This window comes from Mustela nigripes, chromosome 9 (genome assembly GCF_022355385.1).
Source record: "Mustela nigripes isolate SB6536 chromosome 9, MUSNIG.SB6536, whole genome shotgun sequence".
Lineage (NCBI taxonomy): Eukaryota > Metazoa > Chordata > Mammalia > Carnivora > Mustelidae > Mustela > Mustela nigripes.
The window spans coordinates 20918570-20941516 of NC_081565.1; the positions used below are offsets into that span (position 1 = coordinate 20918570).

Here is a 22947-nt window from a genome sequence, read left to right on the forward strand (position 1 = left end):
AGTACCATAAAGGTTGGAGAGGACATCTCTTTGTTATGGGAAGGGAGTATCTAAAGGCCTGAATACTAGGAGGCAATAATAATAGGGACCCACCTTAGAGCCTAGCTCCCATATACATGTATTCAGAATTACCCTAAAAGCCATTAAAAATGTAGAACTCTGGTGGTCTATAGCCAATAATTTGGAACTGGGAAATAATTATATAATTTTATATTATTATATTATATATTATATATCATATAGTAATATTTATGTTACTAATGGGGTAATATTAGAAGTAGCTTTGGAAATCCATGAGTTAATTACTGAAGTCAGTGATATGGGTAATTATCCCTTTAAAAGAAATATAGATACATTTTTCTTTTTCTTTATATACCTGTTTATATCTTATGCAAAAGATTTGAGACCAGATTGCATTGCTGAGACATGTATGTGTCAATCTTAAACATCTTTCAGGGTACTTCCGAATCGTGTCTTCATTGAATGGCTTTATTGTCTTTGAAATGTGAGATACTCTGGAGATTTGGCAGTTGCAGCAGTTAATCTTTGGTTCATGTGAGAATTTGGGCTAAGGTAGTTGATACTCTCTGTGATGTTTTCACAGCCCTTCTGTTACAGTGGATGATCTGAAGAACCTTTTTACAGAAGCGGGATGTTCAGTGAAGGCTTTTAAATTCTTTCAGTAAGTCAGTGCTTTCAAGAAATACATTAACATTATTTCATGTGGTATGCAAATTTTTAAAGTACTTTAATGAAGTCTTTAGAGGGTTGGGAAGAATTATAGGCAAACTGAATTCTATATACTTTTTGTTTCTTATATTATTTTCAGAAAAGATCGCAAAATGGCACTCATTCAGTTGGGATCTGTGGAAGAAGCAATCCAGGCCCTCATTGAGCTTCATAATCATGATCTTGGAGAAAATCACCACCTCAGAGTTTCCTTCTCAAAATCTACAATCTGATTTTTTTGTGAATTTTTCTCCTAAGACTGGACCATAATTTCAGCAAAACCTTCAGACACAGACTGAAGCAGCTCAAGACCAATTCTGCCTCTTTCATGAAAGTAACTCTGGTTTGATATTCAAGTATATACAGAAAATCAAGGGATATTCTTTTCTTTTTCTTTTTTTTTTTCCATTTTTCCCCCTTGCCAGGATGTGATCAAAGGTTTGTTTTTCCTTTGTACCATAGTTTCTATGAAAATAACCTTCAGGAAAAAAATTTTTTTCAATAATTTAATTCCTTATACTAAGTTAGATTTCAAGAGGACAGACTTTCTTTTAGTTTGGGTCCGGATCAGCCTTATAAAACATTTCTAAAATCCTTTGTACTTTGGAAAAATTTAAACATACAGACTTTTAAAATTACTTACAACCAGGTTTTTAACTTTATGATTCAGAAGTTCAACCCCTATAGGAAATTATGTTCACTTATAAATTTTATTAATTATTTAGCATACATTGATAGGTATACACCAACAAATTGGGTTGTATTGGAAGAAAATTTATAAACTTGCATGTTTTCCTTCAGTGGTTTCTTTTTTTCACTGCAAGACACTCCTTGGAATAATACATATCTTTAAATTTTTAAAACTATTTGGAGAAATGAAGTGTCTCATTTGTCCCCAAGGAAATTAAATAGAATCCAAGATCTGTTAAGGTGTCAAAATAATTATTAGTTTTATTAGGAAAAATCATGGTTTAAATTTCAAAATGACACTATTTGCTGAGTAATATGATCTTGGAAAATTTGAAAAGAAAATCCTACTTACAAACTACTTTTTTATAATTGTTTTCAGAAAAAAAAGTTTACAGTCTTAAGGAAAATATTCAGGTCTATCCTATGGTTTGACAGATTTTTTAAAAGTTATTTTTGGTAAGGTCTTATTTTAGAAAAAAATTAATCTCAAGGGTTTTTTGTACCACTATAATCTCTAATACTTATTCAGAATTACTGTGTATTTACTTAATTTCTTATTATGTGCCTTATTATGTGCTTATGATATAATAGGTTAGAATTTTATCTAAATATCTTGAAAGCTATATTGTGGGCTTGGTGAGCATTTTGTTTTTCTTTCCCTGTTTTGGTAAGGATTTTAAAGTTTTTTCATTGCAATTTTAAGTGGTTTTCAATAAGTAATAGTTTTTATTCAAATTTTTGGTGCTTTGGTGCAGAGATGGGGTAGGGAAGGGTGAATGGTTGGGGTAATAACTCAGTGAGCACCTGTAGGCCTCTTTACATTGTGACCAGTAGTGGTCGTGCAGTCCGTGACAGAGCATACCAGTTTGGTACTATAAAATGCAATCTCAGTTTCTGGATCTTGTCTAACCTTTCTCACTCATTAGAATTTGTCTCAGGATTACTTGGTTTTTCTCAGTACTGAAGTGACATGCTTTTCTTTGTTACTATAACTTCATTACTGAGTGCCCGCGTACATGGAATATGACAAGGTGGAGTCCTTTTTCATACTCTGTCCCTCTCTGTGGTTGAGTGTAAGAATACATTTTCGTGTTGCTTCAGTGATTGTATAATGTAAAATTATTTCTTTTTAATTAGAAACTTTACATTCTTTAATTTTTTTCCGTGCTTGATCGGATTTTTTTAAAAAGCAGAATTTAGTAAAGGGGTCATTTTTGTCCATCCCTTTTACAGTTTTTAGATCCTCGGAGTAGCTCATCTCACCTTCAAAAATTTCCATTTCTTTGCTGTATTCCAACCATTAGCTTGAATGTTGGAAGATTATTTCAAAAAATTGGAGACTACAGGAAATACTATAGGTTATTAAAAAGCAGAATTCACTCAACACTGAGCAATAGGTAGTTGGTAGATAGAATAGGAAGGAGGACACTAAATTGAAACCTTTCAAATGAATCCATTTTAGAATTGACTGAATAGATAGGTATAATCATTTATATAGTTTTTATTTTCTTCACTTACTGTGTTTTTACTAAAACACTTAAGTAAGGAGGGAGGGAAAAAAACAAAAATTTTTTGAGAAATCTCCCAAAATTTTCTTCTTTTTTCCAAGCATACAGGCACTATTATAATTGTCAGTGACACATTAAATTGGATTATTTTGTTTGCTTTGAGTTAGGAATTACTGTGTGATTTAATTCATGGTTCTTATAGCATTCAGTGTCAATGTAGCAGATGGGAGATCATAATAGCATTGAATGTAATTTTGAAGTAGGGAATGGCCTTTAAATCTGAGAGAGACATTTGAATCCTTTTCAGGGAGTTTGTGTAAGAGTGTGTGTGTGTGTGTGTGTGTGTAGATAAATATATATACATACATGCACTCTTCTATGTTGTACATACATATGCACAGTACATACATTTTAATTTATTGACAAAATCAGATTAAGATTTGGAAGAGAGATATTCTTATCTAAAATAGTATGCTTGAAATCATCAATTTGGGTCTGAAATTAGCTCTAGTGCATGGATATTGTCCATATGTTATTTGCTGTTTGAATTATAGAGGTCTACAGTATTTTTTTGGCATAGTGTCTGTAGAAAGATTTAAAAATATCAGGGTAGTGGAAAAACTAGATCTTCGTACTTTTGTTTTGGCATGCATTTATTCAGTATCTTCTGAATAATGTTTATTTTTGCTGTTGAGCTGTCATAGTATCCTATTTTTAAGTTTATTTACTTTAAGGAGTATTGTCTTATCACTTTTGGAAGTGTCTTGACTTTTACACAAAGTATATATATTCAGGTCTTCAAAAAATAGCAGTACACGTTCAGCAGTAGCAATTTATGCCAAAAAGTTTTACTTTGAGATTTTAATAACTTGTGTAGCAGTAAAATGTGTTTTGTGTGAGATATAAATAGAAAAATGACCCAGTATCTTAATATCTTAATTGATAACTTACTGGAGAGTATCATAACTCCCAATAGCTCCTATAGAATGCTATAAATTATTCAAGACTAGGTAATCAGTTATTTTCAGTCATGTTTTTGATTCTGTTGTTAAAAGTTGCAGATCTCACAATATTTAGAGACAGAATTTCTGCCTGCTTAATTCCATGTGGGAGCAATGCCTTCTTTGGCACCACCTAGGGTGATGATCATTGGTTCTACTGCAGTTGATAAAACGTTAACTCTCATTATTGTCTCTGTTCATTTTCATACAAACTTTTCAAAGCTTCCATGTCATTAGGCAGTGAAATTTATATAGTGAATATATTTTCATGTAATTTCTGTTTCCACTAAATATTGTTGGATGAAAGATAACAAACTCAAAAGTCATGTATTTTCCCCCAATGACTCACTTAAAAACCCTAAGTTTGCCAAACTATCAGTCTGTCTCTTTGAAAACCAGTGTGTACTGCTATTTTTAAAACCAAAAAGACAGCATGACTATGCGTAAAAGCATTTTTCTTAGCCTTTCCTTTGTCTTGATCAGTTGTTAACAAGAATAAAACTGCCAGACTTTAAATAGTCTACTATTGTGCTACAAGAAATACAGTTTAGATTGCACAAAAGTTTTCCTTTAAAGAAGATGGAACTCAGCTGTCCTTCAGAAGAGCTGTGTTGTTATCTGTAAGACTATTTGCAGTCTTTTTTCACAGCAAATTCTAACAGTTAGTTATGAATGGTTTAAAAGAGAAAATTACTAAAAAGTTTGGGGAGTTTTATAGAGGGAGGAAAACAAAACAGGACCAAAGTTTATGTGCCTTCTTCAGTAGTCTTAATTGATCTTTTCTTCCTATTTGAGACTAAGGTAGTATCAGTATTCTGGTTTTCAGGAAATACGTACTATATAGTTTTAAAAGAATGTTATCCCACAGACTATTCATACAAGCAAAGAATTGTAACTGTATAAATGAAGTCTCAGTTACACTTTTGCCTTTATCACACAATATTCATTCTGTAGCATTGTGCAGGTCCAAGAATGAGCTGCTCTACATCTTTGTGGTAGTCATTTTAGTTTTTGTAACCTGAAGCATATGTTCCAGAGAACAGGGATATTTGTCTGGTCCAGTGACCTTGGTGATAATAGTCATGATTGAAAGCTGCGTATAGCAAGCTTAAGTCAGCACTGTAAACAGATTTTGTTGTGTTATTTTCGGTTTTTGAATCTATGTAGTAGTTGTATTAACAAATATTTAAATAGATATTTTTGATGTCATTAAAAAAAAAACACTCTGGCCTTTTCCCCCCTTACCATTATTAACCAGATCTTTTAAAAATTCATCCCACATTCAGAAAGTACTAATTATAGATTGCTGACCAAGCAAAATTTTACATCAAAATGTCACCTCATTGCTCTGACCAAAGAAGACTTACTGTTCTGGTTTAACTCCTCTCATTAAGCATTTTTTCCCAAGCTCCTTTCTGAAAGAAGACCCAGTGCAAAGCAGCCTTTACTTTCTATTTCCTGTTGGTGAATAGACTACTTAGAGAAAATGGGAATATAAGTGTGAACAGAATGGATTAGGATGACAAGGGTTTGATGGGCATTTTCAGTACTGTATTTGAGTAAAACAAAAATAGCACAGCTAGGAGCCTCTGACATTGTCTTGTGTTTTATGTGGTCTGTTCATAAAATTCCCTTTTTCAGTTTATAAGAATGTTCATCTAAAAGAAGAAAATGCTGTAAATATTTGTAACAACTTTTTTTTAACCAGGCCAAAAAAGGAAAAAAAAAAAAAAGGTTTTTGGGAACAAGTTAACATATAAAGTGGTTTTATACAAAACATCAATTGTCTTGTATATTTTGATAAGCAGCAGTACCAGCTTTCATTTGTAACACAGTTTGTGGTGTTGGAAGAAAAGGATTCTGTGATTGTTTAAGTGAATTATGTTATAAATGCAAAGAGAAGATAAAATATTAAAAAACATATTTTCTAAATGCGTAGTGCATGGTTAATTTAAGCTTCTGTACTCTATAGTATATTCCATTTTCGTTCAGTTTGTATATTTGCTATTACTTGATAATCTCTAATCTCTTTTCCTAACAAGTATAGCATTGTAGCATGCCTTTTAATAAATGTCATGACATCTGTACTCTCTTAAAATTTTCTGTGTTCTTGTGTCTGTACTTTGGGTTTCCTCTTGTCTTACCTGTAATTCTAATGATGTCATACTTTCTTTTTCATAGCCATCCATCTAAACTTGTCATAGTTAGAGGGAATAGCAAGCATGTATTCATACTTTAAAAACTGATAAAGCCCCAAGTCTGCTAACCCCTTCTTTTAATTGAGGAGTGATTTTATTTTGAGAAGCAAAGTGCTTTTCTAATTGTCCTACAGTACAACTTCTTTTGTGGCCCTCTCCCTTTAGTACAAGTACACGCTGACAGACTGTGAGTTCTTTCTCTCCCTGTGTATCTGTCTCTCCCCACCCCCCATAAACACACTCTTTGTCTAAGCTCAGTTGCCAAACAAAAGTTGGAACACTTTCCCCAGTTCAGTTTTTAGCTTCCCTATAGGATTAATATACATAAATTTGAAACATGAGGTGTGATCACAGACCAGGTTTGTGTTCGTTTTAATTAAAAGGTAACAACAGTTACCAGCTGCCAGATACTTCTTTTCCTTAGACAAAAGTTCTATTTTTAAGTTCTTTAAAAGAGTTATGGATTGTCAGAGTTTATTTTAATCTTTTGCTTAGGATTTTTTAGAAGTAGGAATTTATTTTTAATGGAATTGAAAATTAGGTAACCACTGTTGATCTTTGCTGGCTAACCTGTAAAATCTTTTGTATCCTTAAATGTAATTACCTTTTTTTTTTTCCCAGTGTAAGAGGCATTTTTATCAGGAAAAGGTAAAATAGCTATGGCCAAATGAGGTCTTAACTGTGAAATGCTTATTTACATACCAGAAGGCTTCTAACCATCACTGAGTCATGTGGGTCTGAAATAAATGAATCTGAGAGACCACCTAGTTCAGTCTCCACTTTTTAAAGTCAGTGGTGTAAAAAAGAAAGTGACTGGCCCAAGGCTACATGACACTTAATTGCAGAGTGTGGACTAGAACGCAGGACTCCTTGGTATTACCCAGTGCCAGTATTGCCCCCAGGGGTTCTGTCCTGCCAACTGTAATGAAGATTGTGATCTTTAAGTTCTGTACACAGAATCAAGGTGCTTAAATACTCTCCTGAAAACTACCAAAACCAATTTGAAGACACTGTTTAGTGCTGGGTGCTTTTGCTGAAGGGTAACAAATGTCTACCTACTTATGAAAAATTTCATCTAAAAATGTAATTTCAAGTTGCTAATTTGAGAACTCTTAAAAATGTAGTGGCTATTCATATTAGTTTCCTAGGACTCATATAACAAAGTACCACAGCTTAGGCGGCTTAAACAGAATTTATTTTCTCACAGTTTAAGAACATGGTGTCCTGAGACCTCTTTCCTTAGTTTATAAATGGCCATCCTCTCCCTATGCGACACAGTCTTTCTTTTCTGTTTCTTTGTCCTAATCTCTCTTTTTATGAGGGCACCAGTCATAATTGGATTAGGCCCACCATCTGACCTCATTGTACCTTAATTATCTCTTTAAAGGCCCTGTCTCCAAATAAAATAGTCACTTTCTGAGATATTGGGAGTTTAGGATATCAACACAAGGATTTGAGGGGGGGGGCAAAATTCAGCCTATAGCACTATATAGCACTATTTAGTAAAGATTATTCATTCAGCTCACCGAGTACTGATTATATCAGATTATATCAACAGTCGAGCTAAGTGCAGGGGGGAAAGATATAGAGTTAAGGACTTGACTGCCTTACCTTTTAGGTATGTATAAGTGTGGAATGTCGCCTAAATCCATAAACTAAGTCATTTTGAACTCTTGGCCTTCAATAGGAAGTCCCCAAAATGAATCGTGAGGCCTCTCTAGGCAATTCTAGTCAGAATACATATGGCTAAAGCTATCCTCTAGCTAATTATGAAGATGTAGAAACACATACACTGCAATAATTATCTACTTCTCAGTTTTAGAAGTGAGCCATTTCAGAGCAGTGAGCATTTCTAAGACATACCATTACTTGAACAGTTGAAAGAGTAAGAGGATACTGTCATGCTGTGTCCAGTTTTCAATGACCATTTGTTGATTAAACTGGGACTTAAATAATTGAATTTAGGAATAGTTCAGTGTTAAACTCCACTCTTTACAATTTAAGTGATTGTTCCTGCATCATTGATTTTTTTCTGTTGTCCTATTTCAACTTCTGGAAATTCGTCACTATATGCTTCTATCAAAGCAATTTATGCTGGGGCGCCTGGGTGGCTCAGTGGGTTAAAGCCGCTGCCTTCGGCTCAGGTCATGATCCCAGGGTCCTGGGATCGAGCCCCGCATTGGGCTCTCTGCTCCGCAGGGAGCCTGCTTCCTCCCCTCTCTCTCTGCCTGCCTCTATGCCTGCTTGTGATCTCTTTCTGTCAAATAAATAAATAAATAAAATCTTTAAAAAAGAAAAAAACAATTTATGCTAAACTGATAAAACTCTATTATTTTTTAAAAGATTTTATTTATTTGATAGCACAAGCAAGAGGGAGAGGTTGAAGCAGAATCCCTGTGGAGCAGAGACCCTGATGTGAGGCTTGATCCCAGGACTCTGGGATCATGACCGGAGCTGAAGGTAGACGTTTAACCAACCAAGCCACTCAGGTGCCCCTGAACTGATAAAATGCTAATAACGGTTTGGTTGGAATTACTGTATTTGTATGCCATTGGATTTAGATGTAGAACTTCAACTATGTGAGTATCAAGAAAGTATAGTTGACCTGGAAAAGTTAGTAATTCTGATGTTCCATGCAGACCCCATTGAGATTGTCTTTAATCAAATGAAAGCTGGTATTATATTAATTCAAATAAACTTTAGGACAGGCACTATTAGAGATAGATTTCATAATGATATATAATAGAATATAGTTATGCAAGGAATTTAATGAAGCTACATGAATCTCAGAGGTGATGTTGAACAGAAGAGAGTACATAATGTAGGGCCACCTAGGTGGCTCAGTGGGTTAAGCCTCTGCCTTTAGCTCAGTTCATGATCTTAGGTTCCTGGGATTGAGGCCCGCATCCAGCTCTTTGCTCAGTGGGGAGCCTGCTTCCCCCTCTCTCTCTCTGCCTGCCTTTCTGCCTACGTGTGATCTCTTGTCTGTCAAATGAATAAATGTTTTCTTTTTAAAAAGAATACAGGGACGCCTGGGTGGCTCAGTTGGTTGAGCAGCTGCCTTGGGCTCAGGTCATGATCCCAGCGTCCTGGGATCGAGTCCCACATCGGGCTCCTTGCTCAGCAGGGAGCCTGCTTCTCCCTCTGCCTGCCATTCTGTCTGCCTGTGCTCGCTCTCTCCCCCTCTCTCTCTCTGATAAATAAATAAAATCTTTAAAAAAAAATAAAAAATAAAAAAAGAATATATAATGTATAATTCTATTCACATCATGTTCAAAAACAGGATAGGGGTTACCTTTGGTAAGGAGGTAATTGAGGGTATGAGAGGTTCTGGTCTGTGGTTAATGTTTTATAACCTTTGTACCAGTTATCCAGGAGAGTTTACTCTCTTGATTATTCATTGAGCTTGTACACTTGGGATTTGTACATTTTTCTGTATGTTATACTTTAATTAAAAGGATTTTGAAAAATGATTGTAATTGAACAAGGAGCTAGAAACTGTTCTTCTTGCTTCCTAAATCAGCTGATTATTCTACCGGGTAAGTAAGACTTTGTTATAAATATTCAAGATCTCATGAACTGGGTTTCACAGTGCAGCCCTCCCACATATCTGTGGCATTTCTCTGACCATGGCATACCTATAGGAAAAATATTACCCAGAGCAAAACAAAAAGCACAAACTGTTTTCAAGTAAATTTTACTTCTTTTTGAGCAGTTTTACACAGAACTTATTCAGAGGTTTCATCAATAGTTTTGTTTCTGTAGCTATAAGCTTGATCATGTGGGCTAATCCCTCAATATATTTCCATCAAGGGGCACCTGGGTGGCTCAGTGGGTTAAAGCCTCTGCTTTCAGCTCGGGTCATGGTCCCAGGGTCCTGGGATCGAGCACCATGTCGGGCTCTCTGTTCAGCGGGGAGCCTGCTTCCCCCTGCCTGCTTGTGATCTCTGCCTGTCAAATAAATTAAGAAAAGCCAGAAAGACCCCTAGCTCACAAGCATCCTAAGAGCAGAGACTATACAGAATGTTTAGCAAAACTTCTTGTCATTAAGATTCTTAATAAATGCTAATTGGTGTCATGAACTCCATGTACCTAATACCCACTGTAACCAGTGGCCCATCTTGTTTCATCTATTACTCATCCCATTCCTTGGATGATTTTGAAACAAATCCTGGTCATCCTATGATTTCATTTGTAAACATTTCAGTATGTGTAAGTCCATATGTTGTAGTTCCTGACAAAGTCTTTCAGTGTATAGCATTCCTTTCCATTGTCCTGTTCCCTTACAACTTATTTGTTGAAGGAACTGAGCAATTTTCTCTAAAAATTCAAGTGGTCTAGATTTCTCTGAGTATATATGTCCCTGCAATGTTATTTCTTTACTATGTCCCCCCACCTCTCGTTCTCTGTAAATTGGAAGCTGCTGCTTTCCTTACCTCCTTCCTGACTCTCCCCCCCCCCCGCCCCCAGGAAGGACAGGTAAGAATACTTCATAGATGACATTGGACACTTCATGTGTAGTGATGGTAGTTACCATTGATCACTATTCCGTAAATCCATTAATTTTTAAGGATAACAAAATGCCAAAGTTCTATCATGCCTTTTGCATGTATTACTTTGATTGCTTTTATGTAATAAGGGAAATTTTCCTTATCAACTTTTTGGTTACTCTGAGGCACAGTTTCTATGGGAAAGACAAGATAAACGATCCTTTTCCTTTACTTACCTGTTTTTTGAAGTGATTGTTTTCTATCCTCCAAAACTTTGTTTACCTTGGTTTTATTTTGTTTTGTTTTTCTTAAAGATTTTATTTATTTGTTTGTTTGTTTGTTTGACAGATCACAAGTAGGCAGGCAGAGAGAGAGGGAGAAGCAAGTTCCCTACTGAGCAGAGAACCTGATGCGAGGCTCAATCCCAGGACACTCAGATCATGACCTGAGCCGGAAGACAGAGGCTTAACCAACACTGAGCCACCCAGGCGCCCCTGGGTTGTTTTTTGTTTTGTTCTGTTTTTTTTTTAAGCCTGTGCTTTTATGGAAATTTCAAACATTTGTGAAAGTAGCTCGTGTAAGAAGCTTATGTTGCTGTACAATTCATATTCAGTGTTTACACCCCTCCCTGCTCATTCTCTGCTTCTACTTGGAAGATTATTAAATCATTTTGTATAATACTTTTCAAACTGGTGAAAGTTGTTTATAATATTTTAAAATCTCTACCTAGTCGATTAATTATGGTCTTTTTTTTTTTTTTTTTTTTTAAGGGGGAAAGGGACAGAGGGAAAGAAGCCCAAGCAGGCTCCACACCCTGCACAGAGCCCAATGTGTGGCTTGATCTCATGACCCTGAGATCATGACTTGAGCAGAAATCAAGAGTCAGATGCTTAACTCACTGAACCACCTATGCACCCCAATTATAGTCATTTTTTAATCTTTTTTTTTTCTTTTTTGGTTGTGTCTTTTTTTTCCTTCCATCCTGCCAGAAGTATTTACAAAGAACCTACTTTTTGGTTGTTTTGATCTCCCCCAAATAAGTTTGTTTTTTAGCGTGTTAAATGTTTTTATTGTTTTTGTACTGTCTTTGAATTTATTTTGTGATTCTTTCGCAAAAGATTTTTGGTATATTAATCATAGCTGTCCACTCTGATTGTCCTGTTATCCTAAGGATTTCCACTACATATCCTTCATGACAAAAGCAAGTATCAGAGAAATAAAATTATTTATGTAGGAATAAAGCTTATTAAAAAAAAAGAAGAAGAAGAAGAAGGTTTAGGATTGTCCCAATGATTCTCTCACCCTTATGCCTTTTACTGCTGTACTTCCAAGTAGACTGTTCCGTAGACATATGTTTGCTGGGAAGATCTGAGGTAGGAAAAGATACTGTAGCCATGCCATCAAGGAACATAGTAAAGGGAAAAGCACTAGGGTACCTTTTTTTTGTAGCATGATAACTGGCTTACAAATTAGTTCTAAAGAATCTGTCTGATCTTGCTTCTCTCCGTCTTCCTCCTCCGGGTAATAAAGGTTTTTCCTTCAAATTTCAGTAACAGGTCAGCTATGTCCCTGAACAGCTGGTAGGTTCTCATATACAAAAGATGTGACTCATGTGACTTCCAAGTCTGTGTTCTTTGCTTTGACAGAAGGCTAATCTACATCTACTTTCAAGTCAAAGCAAGGGCCCTTTATTGGCAATAGAGTATTAGGTTGATAAAACCTGACTCGCTTATCTGAACAATTTCCTCGCAGCAGTAGGTGACTTCAGAGCACATGCCATAGTTGATTATTACTGCCCTTGCATGATCATTTGGCTAGTAGCCACTTTTTGCACTGGACCATAAGCTCCATGAAGGTAAAGTCATGGTGCTATTTTAAAATTAAGCATTGTGTGCCCAGAACCCACTGCACTGCCCTATATACTTAATAAATATTGGTTGAACAAGTAAATATATATACATACATATATATGTATATATATACACAGAGACATATATATTCTTTATATTTTTACATAAATCTACCTGATTTATCTGTATCTCATGTTTTTAAACATCTCTCAATATGATCCAAGAGCAGTGGCTGTCAGCCTCACATTTTCCAAAACAGGCATAAGTATCTGTATTTTCAAAACATGGCTTCCGGGGTTTTTTTCTTTTTTCAAAAAGGACTACAAAATGAACTGTTTGCTTGGTGTATGCCAAGTTAGCTCACTTTTAGATTACCCTAAATTCTCACAATCAAAGTCATGAAGATGAAAGAGATTATAGGACTTTCCTCTGTTCAGTAAGTAGCAGTTTTTTCCTTAAAGCACCCACACGGAGACTAGCATAGAGGAGGTTATCTGTTGAATAAAAGAAAACTTGCCATTTCCTTGCAGTTGGTAGGAGTTTATGGTGGAACCAGCCCTAAATTCTTTCCCTTGGCAGTCCACATCCTCCACTCCTGAAATAAAACTGCTAAGATCAGGGGCGCCTGGGTGGCTCAGTGGGTTGAGCCTCTGCCTTCGGCTTGGGTCATGATCCCAGGGTCCTGGGATCGAGCCCCACGTCGGGCTCTCTGCTCTGCGGGGAGCCTGCTTCCTCCTCTCTCTCTCTCTCTGCCTGCCTCTCTGCCTACTTGTGGTCCTGTCTGTCAAATAAATTTTTAAAAAATTATTTAAAAAAACACTAAGACCATCATAAATAGAACCCTGGTGTTTCTGGTGACTTTGTGGACAGCAAACTGGTTATTATAGACCAACATCATGTCAAAACCAAGCTATCAGCTGATCAATGAAACATACAGAAAGCTGAGTGATTACTCAAGGAAGGAAGTGGGAGTCCTGCCTCTGCCTACAAAAACAGCTACTCTCTGCTTCAGGGCTTTAGGAATTTGGTGACAAACTCCCAACAGCCCAACTCTTTTCTGCGGTATATGTATTTGCAGATCCCCACCCTTCCTGAAACTATTGCTTCTGACCTTTTGGGGGTAGCCATAACTTCTTCCATGATGTCCCCCCAAAGCATAGGATTTCTTACATATGGTCAATCCCAAGGAAGCCAAACTATTCCCCTGCACAATGTATTAGTTTGCTACAGCTGCCATAACAAAGTACCACAAACTGGGTGGAACAAATTTATCCCCTCAAAGCTCTAGAAACTAGATGTCTGAGATGGAGGTTTTGGTAGTTCTAGTTTCTTTCCCCCTTGACTTACAGATGACTACCTTCTGTGTCCTTACAGTTGTGTGTGTCCTAATTTCCTTTTAAGCACACCGGTCATATGGAATTAGGCCCACTCATCTGACCTCATTTTACCTGAATTATGTCTTTAAAGGCCCTGTTTGCAAAAACAGTTACATTCTGAGGGATTGGGGGTTAGGACTTTAATATATTTTGTGGGCGAGGGGAAGGGGGCATAATTCAGCCCATAAACATTTTTCCCCAGTTGCTCACGACTCTGCTAAGAGAATCTTCAGGACCTTAGGAGCCAGAGTCTCAGAAACGCTATTCCTTAATCTTACTGACTGGTGTCTGTGCTATTTGTGTGTGGCGGGGGGGGAGGGGGGGAATCAGAATTGAGACTATAGAGGTTTGAAAGTAAAATTCTTAAATTGTTAAAAACATAATTCTTAAATATAATGGACATGAGTTAGGTTTTATTTAACTTATTAATGAAGGAGTTGGCAGTAGGGGAAGGAGTTCTGAAGTGAGATTTCTAATTTAGATATATAATCAGTTAATCTTCAGGTAATTAAACTGTAACACTTGGGGTTCTCTTCTCTACTATATATATGTGTATGTGTGTGTATATATATATATATGTATATATATGTGTGTGTGTATATGTATGTATATATATTTTTTTAAATCACACCCTCAATGGTAGTCCACAAGTTAACCTCTAACTTACATGATTGTTAATCACATAATCATCAATTATATATTATTTCAAAGTTTTAGATACTTTTCTTGCATAAGTAAGATCACCTCTTAGAATCTAATATATATAGGGGCACGTGGGTGACTCAGTTAAACCTCTGCCTTCAGCTCAGGTCTTGGTTGCATGGTCCTGGAATCGATCCCGCATTGGGCTCCCTGCTCAGTGGAGTCTGCTCCTGCCTCTCCCTCTGTCTCTCCCCACATGCTCGCTCTCATGCACTCTCTCTCTCAAATAAATAAATAAAATCTTTAAAAAAAAATCTAATCTATATTATCCTTCACCCTGACTCTCTTTGAGCAGCTTCGCCAGCCCAGGATCTTCAAAGAAAGTCCTGAAGGTTGACTTCTGGCGTGGTGACGTGAAGAACTCCACTGTCCTGCTCCCTAGTAATAGTGAAAGCTGGAGAAAAAAAAAAATTAAGGACTCTGGAAATGGTCCTAAAGGCTTATTGAAGAGCGTTTAGGTAAGAAAACTTGCTAAGAAAGGTGAGAATCTGTGGTATTTGAACCAAAATAGCTCTTTCACCCCTCCCAGCTCCCACACTAGGGAAAGCAAAAACATTCCTCAGTAGCAGAACAATACCTTCTCTCCTCTTGCCCATAGCACCTTTCGCTGGGGCTACATCCCGGTGTGGTCAAGAGGTGGTGACTTTCTTCCTCTCAGCCCCTCCTCAAGATGGGGAATCTTCCTCAGGTGTGGCACACTGAGAATACTGGGATCCTGTCACTTTGGCCCTGGCTTGTGAAACAATGGTTCCATGCCGGGAAGGGCAAGCCAAGAGGACCCTGGGATGCTCCCCATTGACAAAGACTGCCCTTGACCAAGATTTAGTCAGATTCTTTTCAGCTCTTTTCTTGAGTAAGTCTCCTCCTTGGAGTTGTTCTCATGAGCCCGTTTTTAGCCAGAATCCTGCTCAGTCAGTTCGGTGAGAGTCCTTTGACTTCATTAACACGACTTTGTTATTCTTCTGTCTTCATTAGGGTGACTTTTATTTTTCCAGGAGTCTCCTGTGTAGGTAAATGGTTTGACTTTTCATACAAGATCTTACAGAAATACTCAAGTTTCCAATGGAAAGCACTAATGTGTGTCGATTCCTTGAGTCCCTCCCTTAAAATCCTCACCATGCTATTTCCACCATTCCTGGACGGTGAGATTGTGACTGTTAGCCAGTCAACTAAGATCTCCCCTCCCACATCTTCTTCAAAAAAACCTGTCTTAAATCAAACTTCCACTTCATTCTGACCTTCTATCTCTTATCTGAGACCATCTGAGACACTACCAAAGCCTTTTCAAAACTTACTGGGGTAAGCAATAAACTAGCTTTATCTTCTCAACAGGTAGGTTGGTGATATTTGGAGAGCCGAGTTTTGACACTGGTTTTGCATAGAAAATTTGATTTTGTTTTGATTTTTATGTTTATTTAAGGAGTCTGATGGAGACTATAGTGACATTAACTGCAGCCCCACAAACACATTCACCTTTTGGTAGCTCTAGTGCCCCCCATATTTCCCCTGCAAGAGAACTATGCCTGGTTTCCTCATGATTTGGGGAACATTCTGATTTACCGGGATGAAGAATCCTGTATACTGAAGCATGGGTATTAAGTTCAGTTCAACTGCACACATGTTTACTGGCACATGTCAGATTCTGGGCTGAGCACAGAGATAAAGTACTTACCCTCTGCTTTTGAGCTCACAGTGTATTCAGGGAGACAGACACATATACAAATAAGTATAACACAAGGAGCTAAATGTCAGGATGAATTAGGTTGAGGTGTTATGAAGTAGACGAGGTGTCCAGTTTGCTGTGTGCTATAGGAAACGCTTCCTGGAGGAGGGGAGACCCGAGGGATGTATCATCCAGCCAGCGGGAAGAGCTGAATGAGAGGAACATGAACAAAGATGCCATGCTGAAAGGCAGCATGATATGAATGGAAGGCGGACATTTAAGTATTGCCAATTTAAGGAGCTTTGGAAGTGTGATGGTAGGACAGGCATGAGCTGAGGCTAGGAACATGAGTGGGGTCTTGGTTTTGTTTTGTGCACAGTGGAGAGCCATGAAAGTGCTTTACACCTGTGTACCCAATATGGTAGCCACTAGCCGTGTGTGGCTTACTGAGCATTGAAATGTGACTGGTCCAAACTGAAATGCTCTGTAAGTACAAAATAAACCCTCAATTTTGAAGACCTCCAATTTTGGTACAAAACAGAGTGTTAAATATCTCATTTATATCTTCATATTGGTTACATGCTGAAATAAGATGGTAGATTGGGTTAAATAAAATACGTTATTAAAATTAACTGCATCTGTTTTTTAAAATGTGACTGCTAGAAAATTGTGGATTACATATGAGACTCAAATCTGTGGCTTGTATTTCTATTGGGAAGTGTGACTTTAATTGATTGGTGAAGACGGAAGAAGGTTGAGAATATGATTTCTGAAGTCAGACTACCGGGGTTCAAATCTTAGCTCTACCACTTAAGAGCTGTGTGATCCTGGGCAAATTTCTTAGTGTCTTGGTATATTGGTTAGCTAGCTTCCAGAACAAGATGCCTTTGATGAGGTGGTTTAACATCATTTCATTTGGGGAGGGAGACGCAGAGGGAGACAATCTTAAGCAGGTTCCATGTCTAGCCCAGAGCCCAATATGGAGATCAGTATCACCACCCTGAGATCAAGACCCAAGCCGAAATCAAGAGTCTGACACTTAACTGACTGAGCCACCCACGAGCCCCAGACTAGGTGGTTTAAACAACAGAAATTTATTTTCTTATAATTGTGGAGGCTGGAAGTCCAAGATCCAAGTTGTCAGCACATTTAGTTTCTCCTGAGGACTCTCCCCTTGGCTGGCCGATGGCCTTTCTCTTGCTCTGTACTTGCATGGCCTTTGCACTGTGTCCAGGTATCTTTTCCTATTATTCCTGTTATAAGGACGCCAGTCCTACTGGGTTCGGGCCCCACACTTAGGACTTCATTTAACCTTAATTACTCTTTAAAGGCAGTATCTCCAAATACAGTCACATTGGAGTTTAGGGCTTCAACATATGCATTTGGGGAGACAAATTCAGTCCATGGCACTTGGTGCTTGGGTTGCCTCTCTATAAAATGAGGATGATAGAGGTGCCTGGCTGACTCAGTTGGCAGAGCGTGTGACTCCTGATCTCAGAGTCATGAACTCAAACCCCACATTGGGTGTAGAGCTTACTTTTAAAAAGAAGATGATAGTAATATCTTTCTCATGTAGTTGTTGTGAGGCATTAATGAGCTACTCTATATAAAGTACTTAGGATGGTGCCTGCAATATAATAAGTATTATCCAAAGTTATCTATTATTGAACAGTCATCCGGCAGTCCAGGAAATGATGCAGACATATCTAGTGAATAGATATTTCCTCTTTCCCTAAGATCCTTAGGATGTAGCCCTGATACAAGGACAAAGCTAGAAAATGAGATGGGGAGAAAGATTGTTCCTTTGTCTCTGTCATAGAGCTATTTGTCTTAGCTACATGTTTGGAAGAAGGCAAAAATGTCTTGGGCACCGGGTGGCTCAGTTGGTTAAACATCTGCCTTTGGCTCAGGTCATGATCCTAGTGTTCTGGGATCCAGTCCCACATCATGCTCCCCACTCAGTAGGGAGCCTGCTTCTCCCAGTGCTCCCCGATGCCCCCCCCCCCCCGCCCACCACCCATCCCAGCTCATGCACCCACACTCTCTCTCTCAAAAATAAAATAAAATAAAATAAAATCTTGGGGTGCCTGGGTGGCTCAGTGGGTTAAAACCTCTGCCTTTGGCTCAGGTCATGATCCTGGGGTCCTGGGATGGAGCCCACATCGGGCTCTCTGCTCAGCCGGGAGCCTACTTCCCTTCCTCTCTCTCTGCCTGCCTCTCTGCCTACTTGTGATCTCTGTCTGTCAAATAAATAAAGTATTTTAAAAAATAATAAAATCTTTAAAAAAGATGTCTTAAACTAGGGAGGTGGGTCCTAATATTATACCATCATCTTATAGAAGTGTCAGGTAAATAGTGGTTTGGCCTGAAAATGATGGAAATTAGCATAAAGCTTGAGAAACCGTCACAATTTGCCATGTTCCTACACTGACCAGGCAGTCCACAAAAGATCTGGGGAGTCCTCTGCAATTAATGATCTCAAGTGGACATAAAAGGGTCAGGTGGACAAGGGACACCTTGCTCATCCATCTCAGACCCAAAGCCTGAAATCTAAAACGCCTCCACCCTAAAATGTTGCATATCCTAAGGTCGCCCTATTCGTGGAACCAGATCCGCCCTCCCACTTGGGCCAGGAATGTGAACAGGAGCCTCTTCCGACGGCCATTCCCTATCCCTCTACCCATGTTCATTCTCAGCACTACTTTTTCTATGTAGAGCATTTTTTCTCAACTCTTTGATAAACTAAAAAATCTCATTCTCCTACCCTCTCTTTTGAGTCATTAGGTTTATACTAGGGGCACCTGGGTGGCTCTGTCGGTTGGGTGTCTCCGACCTGGGACGAAGTTCCGTGTGGGGCTCCCTCCTGCACAGGGAGTCCACGTCTCGCTCCTGCTCTGCCCCTTCCCCTACTAGTGTGCGCATGTGTGCGCCCTCCTCTCAAATGAATGAATAAAAAAGTTAAAAAAGAAAAAGATTTATACTAATGCAAACATCATGGCTAAAGACAAAGCAATGACAATTTTTTTTAGAACAAATGTGTTCTGGTGTTTACAAACGTTGTGTTTTTAATCTTAGTAAGGTGGTATCAGTATGAGCACTGCGTGTGCGCCGGGACCAGCCTTCTTGCATCTTGTGTGGAAAGCACAACCTGCCCCGGCTTGGTTTACATCGCCAGAGGTGCAGACAGATCAGGTTGGCATTACACATTAAGGGAAATGATACAATGGTGAACAAAATTGGTTCTCTCTCTCTCTCTTTTTTTAAGATTTTATTTATTTATTTGACAGAGATCACAAGTAGACAGAGAGTCAGGCAGAGAGAGAGGAGGAAGCAGGCTCCCTGTGAGCAGAGAGCCCGATGCGGGGCTCCATCCCAAGACCCTGAGATCATGACCTGAGCTGAAGGCAGAGGCTTTAACCCACTGAGCCACCCAGGCGCCCCCAAAATCGGTTCTCTTTATGATAAACAAGGAATTACTTTATCCCTAAATTCTCCAATGTGCTATTCTAAATGTTTTCTTATGCAACTAACTCAAAGTTGCATCACTTAAGCCCTTCTTGAGGTTTTAGCTGGCAAAGAGTGAGTATCAGGAAGGAAAAATTCTGCCCCACCAACCCACTGAGTTTCACAAAGGAAATTTGGGTCTACCGCCCCCACACAAGGAAACGTTAGCTTGATTTTATCCTGCAGCTGGACTAGAATAAGGTTGGAATTTGTTTTTCTTGGAAACCAGTTTCAGAATTCTTGTCTTTTAGAACATCGTGAAGATGAGAAAATGAAAAGATGTTCTAATATAAACTTGAATAATCTACAAATGGATTTTTAAAAAATAAATGCTTAAAGAACAAACGCAGTTATTATTGGAGCCTTTATATCTCAGATTCAGTGTCTTCAGGGCTTCTAGTCTATATTCCAAACAAAACAAACTCAATGACAAGCTAGCCTTTTTTGAAAAGTTTGAAAATGTTAGCCTCGCCCCAAAGTAAGATAATAGTTTCTAAATTTAGCCAAGGGACTTTCTTTGGCCACCCACAAACTTCAGTATGAAACTGCAGAAATTTGTACAAATTGAGCATTGGTACTCAATGCATATTCATGAAAATATGCAAATAAATCCAGTTTCCTACCTACCCCCTGATTACCATGATGGACTGCAGTCGGTCCAGGGACCTCACACTTAATGCAGTCACATAGAATCTTTGTCCTTTTTATCCCCTTTCCCTCGTCTGTTCAGTTTCTCATCCCTCCCACTCCCCAGAGATCTCGCTCTATCCACAACCTATTATCGGTATCCATCATCCATTCTCTCCTGCTGCTTCTACCTTATTGGCTGCACTGGATTCTCTCCTTTAAAATGCTCTCAAGAGATGGCTGGGTGGCTCAGTGGGTTAAGCCTCTGCCTTCAGCTCAGATCATGATCTCAAGGTCCTGGGATCGAGCCCCACATCGGGCTCTCTGCTCAGCAGGGAGCCTGCTTCCCTGCCCCCCAGGCTGCCTCCTTGTGATCTCTCTCTCTCTGTCAAAAAAAAAAAAAAAAAAAAAAAATGCTCTCGAGTCTCTCCAGTCCTAAAAACGAGGAAATAAAACTCCCCAACCCCTTTGCTTACCCTTCTGTTTCTCATCTTCCCCTTCACAGGCAACCTTGCAAGCAGAATTGCCTCTGCATCTTTATCTCTCTATATGCATCAAAGCCCCCCCCTTTTTTTTCGCCACATCATAAGAACTTCAAATCAGGACTTGCTTGAAAATAAAAACCTCTACTCCCCTTACAACACAGAATACTTACTTAGTGTTTGCAGAGAGAACTGTAGCAGATGATACCAAACATGCCATGCAAATAACACCCTTCGGCTAACAAGTGTGCACTGGGCGCCACTTCGGTTCTCTAGCTTGTCCTCACTGCTTTCCCGTCCCATAGTCTCCCCGTGCCTAACAGCCCAGAATGTCACACTTGAGTCTCTATATTCTGTATTTAAAAACAAGTCTTTAAAATAGAATCAAAATACTTGTTTTTCCCCCCATTTTGAGATTCTGATATGTACACTTCCCACTTCCTCGTGGAGAATCCCTGATCTAGGGGTAATAAGTATTTAGGGTAATAAACAGACAACCCCAGCCTTTCTGCATCCATAGCAGTGACATCCCCAGAAAGTACAGATGACAAGAACATAAACACAGCTTTGCAATTAGGGCTTCTGAATGCCAGGTGACCTTTTCTCTCCCAGTGGGAATGTCGTTGTCATGTTTCTCTTTTAATTTGTGACTAAGAATGAATGTCGTCAGCTGCAATCTCTTGCTCTTCTGATTACCGGTCACTGTATAAATAACACTGCTATACGTAATTGGCTTTCCCAAGATTGCAGACCTATTTGAAGAGAGGCAGTCCTTTATTTAAGGAATAATGGAGATAAAACCTAAAGAGGTATTGTCCTTCCTGATACCAGGCGAATTTGAAGATAACTCCTGGCTCTATCATCCATCGGCAGATTATTGGTCGTTTGTTCATTCAGCACACTCTAAAGCACTTGCTGTGTGAGGTCCTAGGGTCACAAAGTCCAATAAGGCAAGGCTCCTGTGTGCCGGTGAGAGGGAGAGAGAGAACTAAGGAGGCATTTATGAAGCACTGTAAGTGGGGCGCCTGGGTGGCTCAGCCAGTTAAGCATCTGCATTCTGCTCAAGTCATGATCACAGGGTCCTGGGATGGAGCCACATGATGGACTTTGTGCTCAGCGGGGGTTCGAATTCTCCCTCTCTGCCCCTCCCTCTGCTTGTGCTCTCTTTCACTCTCTTTCAAATAAGTAAAAATTTTAAAATCTAAAAAAAAAAAAATTAAGCATAGTAAGAGAGAGGTTCATAAAAGGTAAGAGGGGCACAGTGGAAGAGGAAGGAGCCACAGTGACGTCTGCATGATATAATACTCAGGTCTAGGTGATGCTGCACTAACAAACCCTAAGAATTCATGACTTTCCAACTATGAATAAAAGTTCACTTCTATGAGTTGGGCAGCCATCTTCTATCTTGTTATCTAAAATGCACAAACCTGCAGTCTCCCCAGCAGCAGAAGAGCAATGACTCTTATATGTCCCAGTTCTTAAATGCCTTGTCTGAGGAGTGACATGTGGAACATATTTATGATACACAGTATTATTGCATGGGATCTACTTCTACTGAAACAGCATTTGTTGTTTATCTGAAATTCAAATCCAACTGGGCATCCTACATTCTTACTGGCTAAATCTGGCCAGAGTTAAAGAAATGTTTGCCAACATTTTGTGAATGGTTGCCTCTCCCAGCAGCACTCACGGATGGGCCCTAAGCATCAGCCTCACATTTTGAGCTAGGCAGCCCCCACACGGGCCGAGAGCCCTTGCTGGCATGTAGCTTCCATTGGGCAGGCAGAGAAGAGCTTGGGCAGTGGCCCAAAGACCATAGCTGTTGGAGGAAATGCAGGGCTGCCTCTGTGGGTGGGAGAGCTGTCCATGCCCTCAGGAGCTCTTCTACATGCCAGAGCCTCCCCCACACCTGGCCTGGAAACTCACATGGGCTTCTGGGGTCAAAGCTGCTCCCATCTGGTCAATTGCAGAGGGACAGTTCTTCTGGGCACAGAGTCTGTCCAAATATCTTAGTGGCCACCCAACCTGGAGCAGGGCACAGGGCGAGTTGTGTTCTGGGATTGTGCCCTCTGTAAAAACTCCGATCAAAGGCTCAAGGGTCCATCTCCTAAGCTCCAGCATCCGGGT

General features: G+C 39.0%; 1 protein-coding gene across 10 annotated transcripts in view; it reads left to right on the forward strand.

Annotated features, from left to right (window-relative positions):
• Window positions 1–11296, forward strand: part of PTBP3 (polypyrimidine tract binding protein 3) — a 121972-nt gene extending 110676 nt beyond the window's left edge. For 9 of the 10 annotated variants that reach the window (XM_059411050.1, XM_059411051.1, XM_059411052.1 and 6 more), the window contains 2 exons: window positions 605–682; window positions 830–6026. In XM_059411050.1, the coding sequence (XP_059267033.1) occupies window positions 605–682; window positions 830–962 (211 nt within the window). In that variant the 3' untranslated portion in view covers window positions 963–6026. Of the gene's footprint in view, window positions 1–604; window positions 683–829; window positions 6027–10964 lie in introns of those variants that run through there. The other variant, XR_009406252.1, reaches the window with a different exon arrangement.
• The last annotated feature ends 11651 nt before the right edge of the window (window positions 11297–22947 follow it).